Here is a 13766-nt window from a genome sequence, read left to right on the forward strand (position 1 = left end):
AAAGATATGAGGATACATAGCTAACCTGCTAATGACATTACTGCTAAAGTGGGCACAGATGATTCCTTACAGATAAACATCTGAATTTCCACAAAAGGCATTAGAGCATCTCGTGGCTACACTAGGCAAGGATATGCTTGGGCTCCCTGTAGAAAAGTCGTTCTCTTTTAATCCTTGGTAGCACCTATTAAATGTTTACTGTACACTTGAATCACAGTATATAACAATATATACTTATTTTAAGTAAGGTAATTGTGTGATTGAGTTTTTAAAAACTCCCCCTGGTTGCAATCTAGTTTATCAGCCACTTATTCAAAATTTCCCTGGAAAGGACCCATTTTGAAAAAGGCCTGGCGAACAGCAGCAGTTAGATTTAAGCCCTGATAAAGGCTCACTTTTCATTCATAGTCAGAGCCTAAATGTGCTCTTCTTGTACCTAAACAGATAATAAGCACTCAGCACACTCCCCCTCCTTGACACAGCGCACTGAGACTAATCACACATAATTGGAGAGGAGGAGCAGAGGGCTGGCCACGCTATTGTGTCCAGAGGACAAACGGTCAGTTTATGAGGCTTTGGGCTGATGTAGTCATTTCTTATACATCTATAGGGGAAAAAAACATCCTGTTTAATAGGGAAAAAAGAATGAGAGAGAGACAGAGACAGAGATGGCAGACTTAATATAATTAATTGGAGGGAGATCAGAAAACTGTGCTTTATATTTTAACCAGGAAAGAATCATGTTTGCTGTGTTTACAGAGTAAAATCAACAACAACAAAACTACACAACCAAAATAGAACAAAGGCCAAGTTTATTTTTTTTAAAGGGGTGGGAATCGCCTAAAGAAATTCTATCTCAGAGGGAAAAATATTTAAGTTGCTCCAGAGTCAAATTCCAATCTGAGACAGGTCGCTTACACATATTTAAAAACAAACAAAGGTTTGGAAGAGCAATAAGCAGACTGTAAAAAGAAGAGGTGAGGGAGCTGGGCGAGGATAGCTAGAGAATAATGTGAGTGAAGGCAAATGGAGTCCAGAACCCACACACGGAATGTTGCAAAGAGCATGGCCCCAAATCCTGGGTGTTTAAAACTCTCAGGGAGATAGTGACTTTCTAAATATTACACTCATTACAGATTTCTGTCTTTGTGAAAATATTCCTTGTGCCCTTGATGTTTTCTTCATCTTCTGAGTAGCTTAATTTTCTATCCATTTTTGGTTAAGATAAGCAGAAGTGGGTAATGAAGGTTTTCTTCATACATGTCCAGGTTTTCCTTTTTCAGCTGAAAGCAATAATGGGGGGGGGAGAGAACCCAGATGAATTTTTTACCAGAAGATATTAATGTTGAATATAATGATGACTTTTTACCTGTAGTTCTGGAAAAATTAAATCACAAATAAGCAACTCAAAGTAGATCTCATTGATATGACAATACTATACATGAAGAAGGGAATCTTGTTTTTTTCTTGGTGGAAGTAGAATACATCTTCCCATAAATACCCAAACTGTATTTGTGACCTCCATGAACTGTGAGGCACTTGACTGATGGGCATCCTTCAGCCTTTTGGCATAAAAGTTTCTTCTCTTGGTCCTCTCTGCCCTCCACCAAAGCCACACTGTTGAGGTGGGCAAGCATTTCAGATTGCTGTTTGGAGACCTGGGCAGCGCCTGGGCACAGGGGAAGACTTGTAGGGCCCTAGACATTTCAAAGGCTCTCCCAGTGCTTCTAAGGGGATTCAACATTAGTGATTAGTAATTCAAATACTTCTCTCTGAGGAGGAGAGCATATTCCAGCAATCAGACCAACATTCACTACTGTTCAGGTAAGGGTCTGAGATCTTTCTGTATTAAGATTTTAAAATCCAGTCAGAGTCCTCAAGTCCAAAGTACATGTCTTCCTCCTTTGATTAGAATAATTCTGACAGTCATATTTATTCTAACAAACAGTAACTGCTATTTATAAAGACAAAATTAGTACTTTTAAAAGAATTATTTTATTTAACTTTATTTTAATTTGACCAGAGAGAGAAAGTGTGTGTGAGAGAGAGAGAGAGAGAAAGTGAGGAAGCAAGCCACCAGGTTCGGGACTCAAACCTCAGTCAGCCATGTGAAAGTCCAGCACCCTTAACCACCACGCCACCTGCCAGCCCCAAAATGAGTACTTCTAGAGTTGGCGTTTTGGGGCCGTTATTTCATTTTTTAATTTATAAGGGTCGTAAATAAATATTTCTCTTAATTATAAATGGAATCAATTACTTTATTGTTTTGAATGGACAAACGTTCCCCATTCCACTGCCATAGCACATTAAAGCGAACTGAGTGGCTCCAACATTACTCTTCCCTGGATTGGGCAGTCTGGGGCATATTAATTTGAATCTTTTCAAAGCACATGTTTCCTCTAAATCATATTCACAAACCATGACATACCGTCACGGCTAAGGGTGGAGCCCTGAGCCTGCTCTTCCTTTTCCACTGTGGAACATAAAGCCAATTCAGTCTTTCCTTTCTAATCCACTTTCCTAAGAACTGCTGGTAGTGCAATCACTGAAGTGACTTCATTCTGTTTTCTTAGATGGAGTTGGTTCTGTTGACAGATGATTAGTTGTCTATTTAGAAAGATCCTCATGGATTTCTGTTGCCTCCAAAGCAGTGACAGTGTTAATCCTATACACAGGTCCCTCAACGTCACTCTCTGATCTATTAATAATAGTGATAATAATAAATACTTAGAAAATGGCTTCACAAACTTCCCAGTCCACACCCACTAATCAGTTCCTACCAACTGTAAATACCTTTGTTGCTAGTTGCCCTAGTGAAAGAGGGAGCTCACTGAAATATTTTACGAGGGAAGAGGGGGCCAAGCTAGCTAAATTCTTTCCTTAGGGATTGGGGATAAGGGCAAGTTGATTACTCAGCCTGAGTCAGCTGACCTCCTCACTCACAATGCTCTAATATACAGAGACTCAAATGAGCTCTTTATAAAGTCCCTGAGGTAATGGGCAGGATAAATAATTCTTCTGTAAATATGGGTTAGAAATCACTTTTAACTTGGATTCTGTGCTGACCTCTGGAGGCCGAAGCAGAGGCTTCATTGCTGGAAGAGGCCAGGGTCCAGGTGAGGAGAGACTGTGAGCTCCTTGCTCAGTGGGCAGAAGCTGGCAACTTTCAAAGGCAGTACTATAACCCAGCACTGGGTCATTTCTGAGTCGGGCAAGTCTGTCATGTGAGGGCTCTTGAACACACACAAAGCTGTTAGGAAGTACTTGCTTCGATGGGAGAATGTTAGGAGGTTTAAGAATTTCATTTACCCAGGCCGTACTTCTTTGCCCAATTAATAGTTATAAATTTAAGAAATAAAAAAGCACCTTGGGGGAAAAAATGAACAAAAAGCAAATTGTGAATAAAATAATTTTTCAATTTCACAGGTTAAAACCGAGTCTTTGAGGACTGAGCTAAATTATATAGCTGCTATTAGTAGCATTATGCTTTACTTCATAATTGGATGTAACATGCTCAGCCTCACTACGGCGCGAACAGCAGCAGCAGGAGTGGAGTTCAGACTGTTTACCCTTTACAGTATCCACAATTATCAACAGCACACCACACAGATTATAAGCACCAGCCACTTGTAATGTGGCATTTTGAATAGATAAGCAGAAGTGCAATATGGCTGTGCTTTTAACACAATGGACTGACTTCACAGCCTAGCCCAAGCCTATTTTCATGGCTAAGTACAAAAATACAGAAAATAAACACTTGGTTTTGCAAAAGTTAAACAAAAAACAAACAGAAAAACCGAAACCTAACCTTGTGACATGTAAAATTACATTTCAAAGAATATCTGCATGAATGAGAGTATTTATCAAGTAATTTCAAGCCAGATGTGATATCTAAGGCACGTTCTCTACCTTGTTAAGCAATTTGCTACCTTAATATCCTAAAGGCTTTGAGCTACGCTGTGGGGCAATGAATTTGATTCCAGCCTGAAGGGGACCAAGAGGCTGAGAGGAGAGGGAAGTGTTTTATTTTTTCTTTCCGTTGCCTGGATGAACAGAAAGGCAATATTTTTTAAAACATATTACACCTTTGGCTGCCTGGTTCCTGAGCATGCTGGCTGCATGGTGTGGGCACAGTTTAACAAAAGCACTGGCAGAAAAGTGCAGAATGGCACCGTTTTGATTACAGGCTTGCTTTTTAACGGAAATAAAATTTCACAGTTAACAATGAGAGGTGAAAAGTTTAAGAGGCAAAGCTGTTCCTCCTGATCACTGACTGTTAATCAGCTTCATGGGTGGTTGCCTAAATCTGTAGATTTTTTTTTTTTTACCTTGCACTACTGCCAAGATTGTAACTAATTTTTCCCCCTGTTGTAAGAGGAGGGGTGAAAAACTCGGCATAGAAGGCAGCTGTGTATGAGTGACGTGAGGCACTAATGCAGAGGGCAAAATTAAAATTCATGAATCTCTTCACAACCATTTGTGTAACAAGATTAAGACGGGACAGCGGAAAAGAGCGGCATTATCAGGCGTCTTACAGTCCTCCAGCTGGTTACGCTCTATTCCAACACAGTAGGGCTAAGAGGATAACACGCAGCCTGAAGGAAAACGCTGCTCCTCCATTGGGGAGCAGGCGCGTCCCAGGGACCACGGGGCTTTGGCCAGAGATGGAGAGGAAGAAAGCTGATTGCCGCTCAAGATGGAAAACTTTTAAGCCTGGCTATTAGCACCGGGCCAACAAAAGCCGCCAGGGTGGAGGTTCCCGGCGGCCGCGCTGGCCCCTCATTCCCGGAGCCCGCCGTGGGCTGGCAGGAAGCGGCCCCGAGGGAACAAGGGTGCTGTCTTCAGCCTCCACCCTGAGTCCCGCTGAAGAGCACTTGGGCTGAGCGAGGAGCAGGGACGCTTCCCACTCCCTCCAGCTTGGCCCTGCGGCTCACTGTCCGGCCTGGCCTCCTGAGGAGATCCTTCTCTTGCAAAGGGGAACATCCCCACGTGCTAGCTGACGTTGGGTGATTAGGCATGGCTGTGGCCAGACATCGGTCCCCAGCTGAAGCAGGTCCAGAAGGGACAAGAGGAATTCTTTCACTGGAGACTGAACACCAAACCAGCTGAAATAGCTCTCATCATTGTAAATACTTATCACCTGCTCCATTTATACCTTTTGCTCAGGGCACCCTAACAACAAGGTAGAGAACTATTCCTTAGTCCAATGTTAGCAAGGCGTGACATTCGATGTTAAAGTCAATTGTGAAGGCAGAAAAGCTATGGCCGCTTATTTGTGGAAATGTATTGTATTTTGGGGGGCCAGTCAGTCAGTGATTACCCCTGGAGTACTATTATAGCTGGGTATGGTCCCCAGTGTAAAGGTAAGAGGCACGTTACAGATTTACAGCATGTGCTATGCCTGCAGGACAGTGCACAATGCTGGAAATAAAAGAGGACGCTGCTGTGCACCAGGTGCTAACACTCTGAGGGGCTAGACAATAAAGGTGGGCGCCAAGGGCTCAAATGCCTTGTACGTCCCCACACACTCACAGGGAGGTCTCACAGGGAGGAGGCACAATGCAGAACATCTGACCCACACCTACACTCTCCGGAGCTGTCACTGACAAACTAAAAGCGTTTGTCGTTCTAGGGAGAAAGTGAACGACATGACATTCAAAGCAGCCCAGAGCTGATCCCTGTAGCTGTGGCCCCATCCTGGAGCGAAGGCTATGGTAGATCTTTGGGTGGAGGAGCCCATGGGTGGGAGCAGGAGAGACCCTTCCCCCACCAGGTAAAGCCCTCAGAGCCATTCCTTTTGTTCTGGGGAGAGACTGAAAAGGGGGAAAACAACATTCTAAAGAAACAGGTAAGATCTGAATAACACGCCATCCTGTTCTTATTTTCTGATTGGAAACAACTGGCTGGGTTCAGCCTGTGAGAGGACGTTTTAACTCTTTCAATTCACAAAGCACCGTTTTTTTCCTCAGGGGCTAAATGGAGCCCTAGAGACGCAAAGAAGGAAACTGATGTCCAAAAAGTGAGAACATCCGTCCTCTCGCCTGGAAGATCCGCTCCATTTTGTGTATATTTCTCCAAAGGCCAACACAGTCCTACGTTATGTCATAGTGCTTGGTAATAAACAATGCTACTCACATTGTTCCAGGAGAAATTTAAGATCAAGCCTTTACTTTTCTGTAGTCACAACTTGTGAAATCATGACAAGCAAAGTCTCTTGCCAAGGTCATACTAGCTCAGCGAAGGAAGATTGTGTAAGGTACAAAATAGCAGCAGTATTACATGCTACAATAGTCCCTGTGACATGTATTAGAAAATGTGAGAATCCTAAAAAGTTTCCAGTGGAACACTTGCCTCTCACTGTCCTATATTGCTCTATACCTATAAATAATAAAAAGGCTGATAACATTGCTTTATGTAAGCAGGCTTAGAAATCACTCTCAGATAAGTGCTTTTGACCTAAATCTTGTAGCGCCTCGATCTGACATATAACCCCACAACTGTGAAATTCTGTATGAGATTTAACAGTCTCAAACTGCCAACTGACCCAGTCATAAAGCAAGCAGAGATAAAGATTTACAGTCCAACATGATACAATTAGACATGCACCTTCTATTTATTTCAGTGCAGCTAAGCATTTAACCTACTTAAAAGCCGAAGGTTTTTCATTAAAATATAAATGCATGTTTATCATTCATTCTGTGCCACCTCCCCTTGCATCCTACAAATTAGTCTATTATGAATGAAAAGATTAGTTTGTTTCAGAGAAAGAAGTAAACAGGAATGGCTTCTGTAAAAATCCTTTTAGACATGCAAAGATAAAAGATGGCTTTACCACACAAAATAATCAGATACAAATAGCTGTTCACAAGCAACACACCTAAGGAGTACTTTAATCAAATATTTAGGTTACCTGCCAAAAAGACCATGATCTCTTCAAAATGCAATGCGGATTAAAGTGTTATCTAACACAAGCAGAAAACTAACCTTGGAGTGGAAGTTTGAAATGTGTTCGTCATAATTTTCATGTCTTTGGATAGAGAAACCAGCTTTTTCAGCTAGATTGCAAAACTGGTTTAAAGTATTCCCTCGGCGTGGGGCGAATACCATTGCTTTCCCCTAGAACATTAAAAAGGAAATTCACACATTTTCAAACTGGAAGGCAACCAAACATAACAGACATTGGTCAAAGAATTTAATGGACAGCTCTAGGTAGAAAAACTCAGTTGTTCTCGAAGCATCCACACGGGGTGGTCATTCACAGTGAGAATAATTTCAAGAATAGATACACATTGAATAAGAAAAAAAATTCACATTCAAATGTGTTTCATTGTTTTCAAATAATGCATAAAATAAACAAAATGAAAGTTAGTGTTTTTAATAATACACCCAGTCTTGAGCCCATTGGTTTAAACCATTGACTAGATTTAATAGTAACCGGTTCAGGGTAGTCCACTCACCTTACGGCACCATAGCATCTGCCCACACGTCCACATCACAACTCCAGATACCTATACATTTTATTGTGTCCCTTTTATTGTGCCCCAAAATTGAGGATGAATACCTTCACAGAGACAAATAACCACAATTCCTATTGTTTTCACATTTCAGTCCTACCACCAGCCTTTCTTGACCACGCCATCAGAGACAAGGCTCCAGAATCTTGGCTTCCAAGTTCACTGATCCCCTCATAATGGTCCCCACTATATCAAAGTAGCTCCTCACAGTACTCAAATAACTGTTTTTCAAAGAAAGTGGTATAATGAGGATAAAGAGACCTTTCTAAATAAATTGCATAATCTTATGAGATTATTATAATGGGGAGAACAAGAGGACCTGAATAAAATGATACCAGATTTCAGAAGGCCATTGGACATGAAATCCATAATGACCACTTACTGACTACTGGGTATGTGCTGATTTCTCCTCCTACTCTCAGATGTTTATAGAAAGGCCAAACTTCAGAATCCTACACACACACACACACACACACACACACACACACACACACAGGTTTATATACATATACATATATATGCATATATATATATATTTTTTTTTTTACAAAGATGGCTGTATACATCTGTTAATTTCAAAGTTATACTTTACCTTTGTAAAAATCACTTTAGGTTTTGAGAATGGCATGAAATACAACCCAGTTAGTTCATCACAGCTACCAGCCATTTATTGAGAATCTAGTATCTGAGACACTGGGCTAGACATCCTTTAGTCTTCAAACCACCCTCCACTGTAGGTATTATCAGCTTCATTCTATAGGATGCTCAGGAAGGTTGAATGATAGGCCAAGGTGATGGTAATTGGTAAATGATTAGAAGCTCATGTAACTAACTCCAACACCAAATCTTTTCCCACTATACTACATTGCTTCCTTATTAGTAATAGTTATGACAGTAATAATGATAGCTACCACTATATTCGGTGCTTCACAACCAACCCTTTAATTCTGTCAATAATTTTCTCAACCATCTTGAACTCAGAGATACCACGTTTTACAGATAATTAAACATGCAGTGAAGGGTTTGAAGAATATAAGAACGAATTTCGGTAGAAATGATATTGGACTTAACAGTGGTCTCCACTAGCTGTGTCACCTCAGGGTAATAATTAATATATATATATATATAAGTCATGACACATTTTTGCACAGAAAAACAGAAAAGAAGTCATGACATTTTTTTTTTTTTTTTTTTTTTTTTTTTTTTTTTCTCAAGGGGGCCTGCGCCAACCCACCCGGGAGGAGCGCTAGCCAGACAGGCAGAAACAGAGAGACAGAAAGCAAGAAATCACCCCTCAGATGGGATGGCCATGTCACAATCCCTTCTTTTCTGTTCTCCTCTCAAGATCTTGGGCACACATGCACATGTGCCTGGCATGAGTTTATGCCACCAGGATCCAGGACTTGAACTGCGGTCGACTACATGGGAGTCCAGAGACGTAGCCATTATGCCATCTGCTGGTCCCAGAAGTCATGACTTTTCTGATGACACAATAGAAAGGACCTCAGTGATTTCATAGTCCAGTCTCTTCATTTTATAGATAAGAATTTTAAGCAATTTTAGGTAATCCACAGAATTTTCTCATCCATCAAATGGGCAGAACAAAGTATGTCCTGCCTTTTTCACCCCAGCGAGTTAGAATCAAATGAGATGCTGACTGTGAAAATAATTTGAAAAACAAAAGAGAGATAGATGTTAAGCTAGAAAAATCCATACCACCTAACCATGCTATAAAAAGTCTTTCTCTCTCACTTACTTAGAAGAAAAATACTCTGATACACTGTCCTGGACATCAAGTGTGTTTTCATACTGTGTTTACACAGACATGTACACACTCAGGCACGTAATTATAGCTACGCCAACTACGCCACTACACTTAAGGTTCTGGCAGCTTTTCCAATATTAATTGCTATTTTCAGGCAATTTTCAAACTTAGCAGCAGAAATTTATTTTTATGTGAAACTAGATATTATATAATACATGGTCTCAGTAGGAGAGCAAAAGTCTCCATTAAGAAAAAGAAAATTAAAAAAAGGAATACTAGTAGGTCATTTTAGTCATTTCTAAGAACTGGTTGCCATCCTGGATTTTTGAATTAAAAGTCTTAAAAGTTACCTGTGCGGGGGCCGGTGAGTGGCGTGGTGGTTAAAGTGGTGGACACTCCCACATGGCCGACCATGGTTGAAGTCTCTGACCTGGCAGTTTGCTTTCTCTCTCTCTCTTTTTCGTCAAATTAAAGAATAATAATAAATGAATCAAAATAAAATAATTATTTTTAAAAAGTTATCTGTGGGGTTGGCAAGTGGTGTGGTAATTGGGGCATTGGACTCTCACATTGCTGACCGTGGTTTAAGTCCTGGACCTGGCAGCTTGCTTTCTCGCTTTCTTTCTCTCTCTGTGTGTCTCTCTGGTCAAATTAAAAATAATAACAACAATGAATAAAATTAAATAATTCTTAAAAAAAAAAGTTACCTTCATGGGCTCAGCAGTTGGCATAATGGCTATGTCGCTGGACTCCCATGTAGCTGACCGCAGTTCGATTCCCAGATGGTGGCTTAAACTCACGCCGGGCATGTGTGTGTGCGTGCCCAAGATCCTGAGAGGAGAATGGAGGAGAAGGGATTGCGGCATGGCCATCCTCCCTGGGGGATGATTTCTTGCTTTCTGGCTCTCTGTCTCTTTCTGGTGAGCGCATGCCCCTTATAGCAAAAACCTCTCAAAAAAAAAAAAAAAGTTACCTGCAAAAAATGTCTTGCAGTTAAAACTGGATAGTTGATTTTTAATATTCATTTGAATCACAATGTTTACAGGGCTGCAAGTTTCTTGGCTGGGCCTATCTTCACATTCACAAAGCTCAAGTTCCTGGCATCCCACCTACTGTTGGCCGGAGTTGGCTAAGGGCACTGCAACTAAGCACCACGGCTGTAGTCTCTGCCCAACCATTTCTTTCCTCCTTTTGGTCTCAGTTTGCTTGTCTTTCCCTAACTATGCTGTGTAGAAAACGGCCTCCCTCCCCCCATTATTCTCCACTCCTTCCTCTAGCTTTTTTCCCCTGAAGATTAATTTCCTCCTTGAGTGAGAGAGAGAGACAGAGAGACAGCACCCCCCACAGAGTCCCTATGTAGCAATCCACTCCCAGCCTCAGCCAGTCCCAGTCAAGGGCACACACATGCTCAGGGTACCAGTATATTCACAGAGATCTCTGGACACAAACCTGGAACCTTCCCATGTGGGTCAGCCCTGCAGAGCATCATGTTTTACTGCTGCACCGCCATCCATCCTAAACCCCCACTTTATTTTTGTTCTTAGCATTTATCGCCACCAGCACACATTATATCCTTGTTTATTATTGCCTGTCTCCTCCAGCTGGAATGTACGCTCCATGACAACGGATGTTTCTAATGTTTTATTCACTGCATTTTCTCAGTGCCTAGCATATAGTAGGCACTCAGTCAATATTTGTTGATAGAATAAACTAAATCCAGATGTTGAATAATCTGAAAAATGCACATCTTTGAGAATTTGAAGGCCACATTCTGTTGCTTATCCTTTGAAAAGATTTTCTCTGAGAAGCTTTCACAGAGTCAGCTGTTACAATGGGTTTCAGAGAGTAATACACCGGGTAGAGTATCGTACCCATGGAAAAGAGAAAGGGTGAGCAGGAGTTGCAATCTCCATTTTCTCAGGAGGTTTGTTTCTTTTTCATTTTGTTCAATATGGACACCTTCGAGATGTGGATTAATATTTTAGGAGGGAAAACAGCACTTCATCCATTCATTCAGTAAACATCCACTGAACCCTACTGAGAGCCAGCATCTGCCCCACTTCGTAAAGACTGGAGCTAGGTCTGGCTCTGTGGTGTAGTGGTAACATGCTACTCAAGTGAAGCTGGACTATACGGGAGATCACGGGTTCAGTTCCTGGCCTGCAAGCCTGCTGGAAGACCCTGTTGGGGGCACGTCTCACTCTCTTGATAAACAAACTTAAAAAAAAAAAAAAATTGTTTTAGAAGCCCCCAGTATCCTGGGAGAGGCAGGACAGTTCATCTGTGGAGCAACATGATTAGAGGAATATGTTTTACAATTTAGGCTGCAAAAATCAAAACAAGAAAAAAGAAATATAGATTTCAAATTAACCCATCACTTTAGAAAAATTATTTTCAATTTACCAAAGCACAACTTTCTAAGCATTCAGTCACAGAACCATTTTAAACTCAGAATGAACACTCAATTGAATGTAAAATCTTGACTGATGAGCAGAAATCTGAGAGAATTCATTTATCCCTGGAGAGAAGAAAGAGAAGTTCTACTAAACAACAGTGATACTGTTTACATTGTGAGCTGAGTTGTTGTTACTTTGCTAGACTAAATCTATACTCATATATTAAAGGGTGTATACTTCTGGAAAAAATAAGTATGCTTCACGTTATTTTAAAAGGAATAGGCTATACCAATGAAATGCCTTTATTCATTTTACATTTCCAAGCAACCAACTATTAAATATCAATTACATGTTTAAGCATGTGCTCATTTTCTATTTCTTTACCTGGTTTCCGAGATGAGGCCTTCACCTGCTCCCTCTTCTTCTAACACTCTCAGTCTCTCACAGTCCCCCACAGCCCCCTTTCCTGGCTTCTCTTCTCCCACTTGCACCTGAACTGTCAGTGGGTCCCAGGGCTCTACCTATTTTCCTTTGCATTCTATGTAATTCCAGGCAATTGTACCAAAGTCCACGGCTTCGACTATCACTTATACATCAATAACCCCCAAGTGTATAACTATAGCATTCACCATTGTCCAGGGGGCCACACCCTTATTTTCATATGCCTACTAGATCTCGCCATGAGGGTATTCTGAAAATAACTTTAACCCCTTTTGTCTAAAATGGAACATAATAGCCCTGACCCCAAGCCCCAACCCTTCCCAGGACACTACCTATCAAACCCAACACACAGGCACTCCAATAGGCAAGGTGAGTACTTACCAGGCACCAAGCATTTCCATTCCTATCACCTTCAAAATGAATCTGGAAATCATGGCATTGCCTTTTTTTTCTTTTTTCTTTTTTTTTTCTCTTTCAAGTTTTTGATTTAGGGCTTGTGTGCTTATGAGAGAGCCAGAGAAAGGGAAAATGAGAAATCACTCTCCCCAGGGAGGATGGCCACGCCGCAATCCCTGTTCCTCCATTCTCCTCTCCAGATTTTGGCACGCACGCACACGTGTCTGGTGTGATTTTCAAGCTACCAGGACCAGGGCTCAGAATGCAGTCAGCCATGTTGGAGTCCAGTGCCTTAACCACTATGTCATGCCATCTGCTGGCCCATGGCATTGTCCTACCCCCATCTTTTTTTAAAAGAATTATTTAATTTTATTTATTATTATTTAATTTGCTATAGGGTATGCATGCTCACCAGAGAAAGACAGAGAGGGAGCGGGAAAGTGAGAAAGCATGCCGCCAGGTTTGGGACTCAAACTGCAGTTGGACATGTAGAAGTCCAGCACCTTAAGCACCATGCCACCTGCAGGCCTGCATTTTTTTTTTTGGTAAGAATTATTTTCTTTAACTTTATTTATTTATTTATTTTAATTTGACCAGAGAGGGATTGGGGGGAGGGGAGTGAGAAAGCAAGCCTCCTCTAGGTCTGAGAATGAAACCATTGTTGGCCATGTGGAAATCTAGCGCCCTTAACCACCATGCCACCTGCCAGTCCCTGTGCATTGCCTTTTAATGCCACCCCTCCCACTCTAAACCTGTAAAACTGTCACCTGCTGGGAACCAACAGTTAGCGTAATGGCTATGTCGCTGGACTCCCACATAATCGACCGCAGTTCGCATCCCGGACCCGATGGCTTAAAACTCACGCCAGGCATGTGTGCATGCATGCCCAAGATCCCGAGAGGAGAATGGAGGAGAAGGGATTGCGGCGTGACCATCCCCCCTGGGGGGTGATTTCTCGCTTGCTGTCTCTATGTCTCTCTCTGTCTCTCTGGCGAGCGCACGCATCCTATAGCAAAGACCTCTCCAAAAAAAAAAACCTGTTACCTGCTGCAGGTGATTCTGAAACTGCATTTTTAAAAAGAATTATTTTAATTTAACTTTATTTTTTTATTTTTAAAAAATTTGATCAAAGAGAGAGCAAGAGAGAGAGGAAGAAAGTGAGAAAGCAAGCTAACAGGTCCATGGACTCAAACTGTGGTCAGCCATGTGGGAGCCCAGCGCCTTTAACCACCATGCCACCTGCTGGCCCCTCAA

At 41.6% G+C, this 13766-nt stretch overlaps 1 protein-coding gene across 2 annotated transcripts in view; it reads right to left on the reverse strand.

The window, feature by feature from the left end:
- Positions 1 to 810: 810 nt before the first annotated feature.
- CAMKMT (calmodulin-lysine N-methyltransferase) overlaps positions 811 to 13766 on the reverse strand; it is a 461851-nt gene continuing 448895 nt past the window's right edge. For both annotated transcript variants that reach the window (XM_006159898.3, XM_014592146.2), the window contains 2 exons: positions 6985 to 7116; positions 811 to 1283 (listed from right to left, as the gene is read on the reverse strand). In XM_006159898.3, coding sequence (XP_006159960.1) covers positions 1206 to 1283; positions 6985 to 7116 — 210 coding nt within the window. In that variant the 3' untranslated portion in view covers positions 811 to 1205. The remainder of the gene's footprint in view (positions 1284 to 6984; positions 7117 to 13766) is intronic.

The sequence above is a fragment of the Tupaia chinensis genome, unplaced genomic scaffold (genome assembly GCF_000334495.1).
Source record: "Tupaia chinensis unplaced genomic scaffold, TupChi_1.0 Scaffold000661_1, whole genome shotgun sequence".
NCBI classification, from domain to species: Eukaryota; Metazoa; Chordata; class Mammalia; order Scandentia; family Tupaiidae; genus Tupaia; species Tupaia belangeri.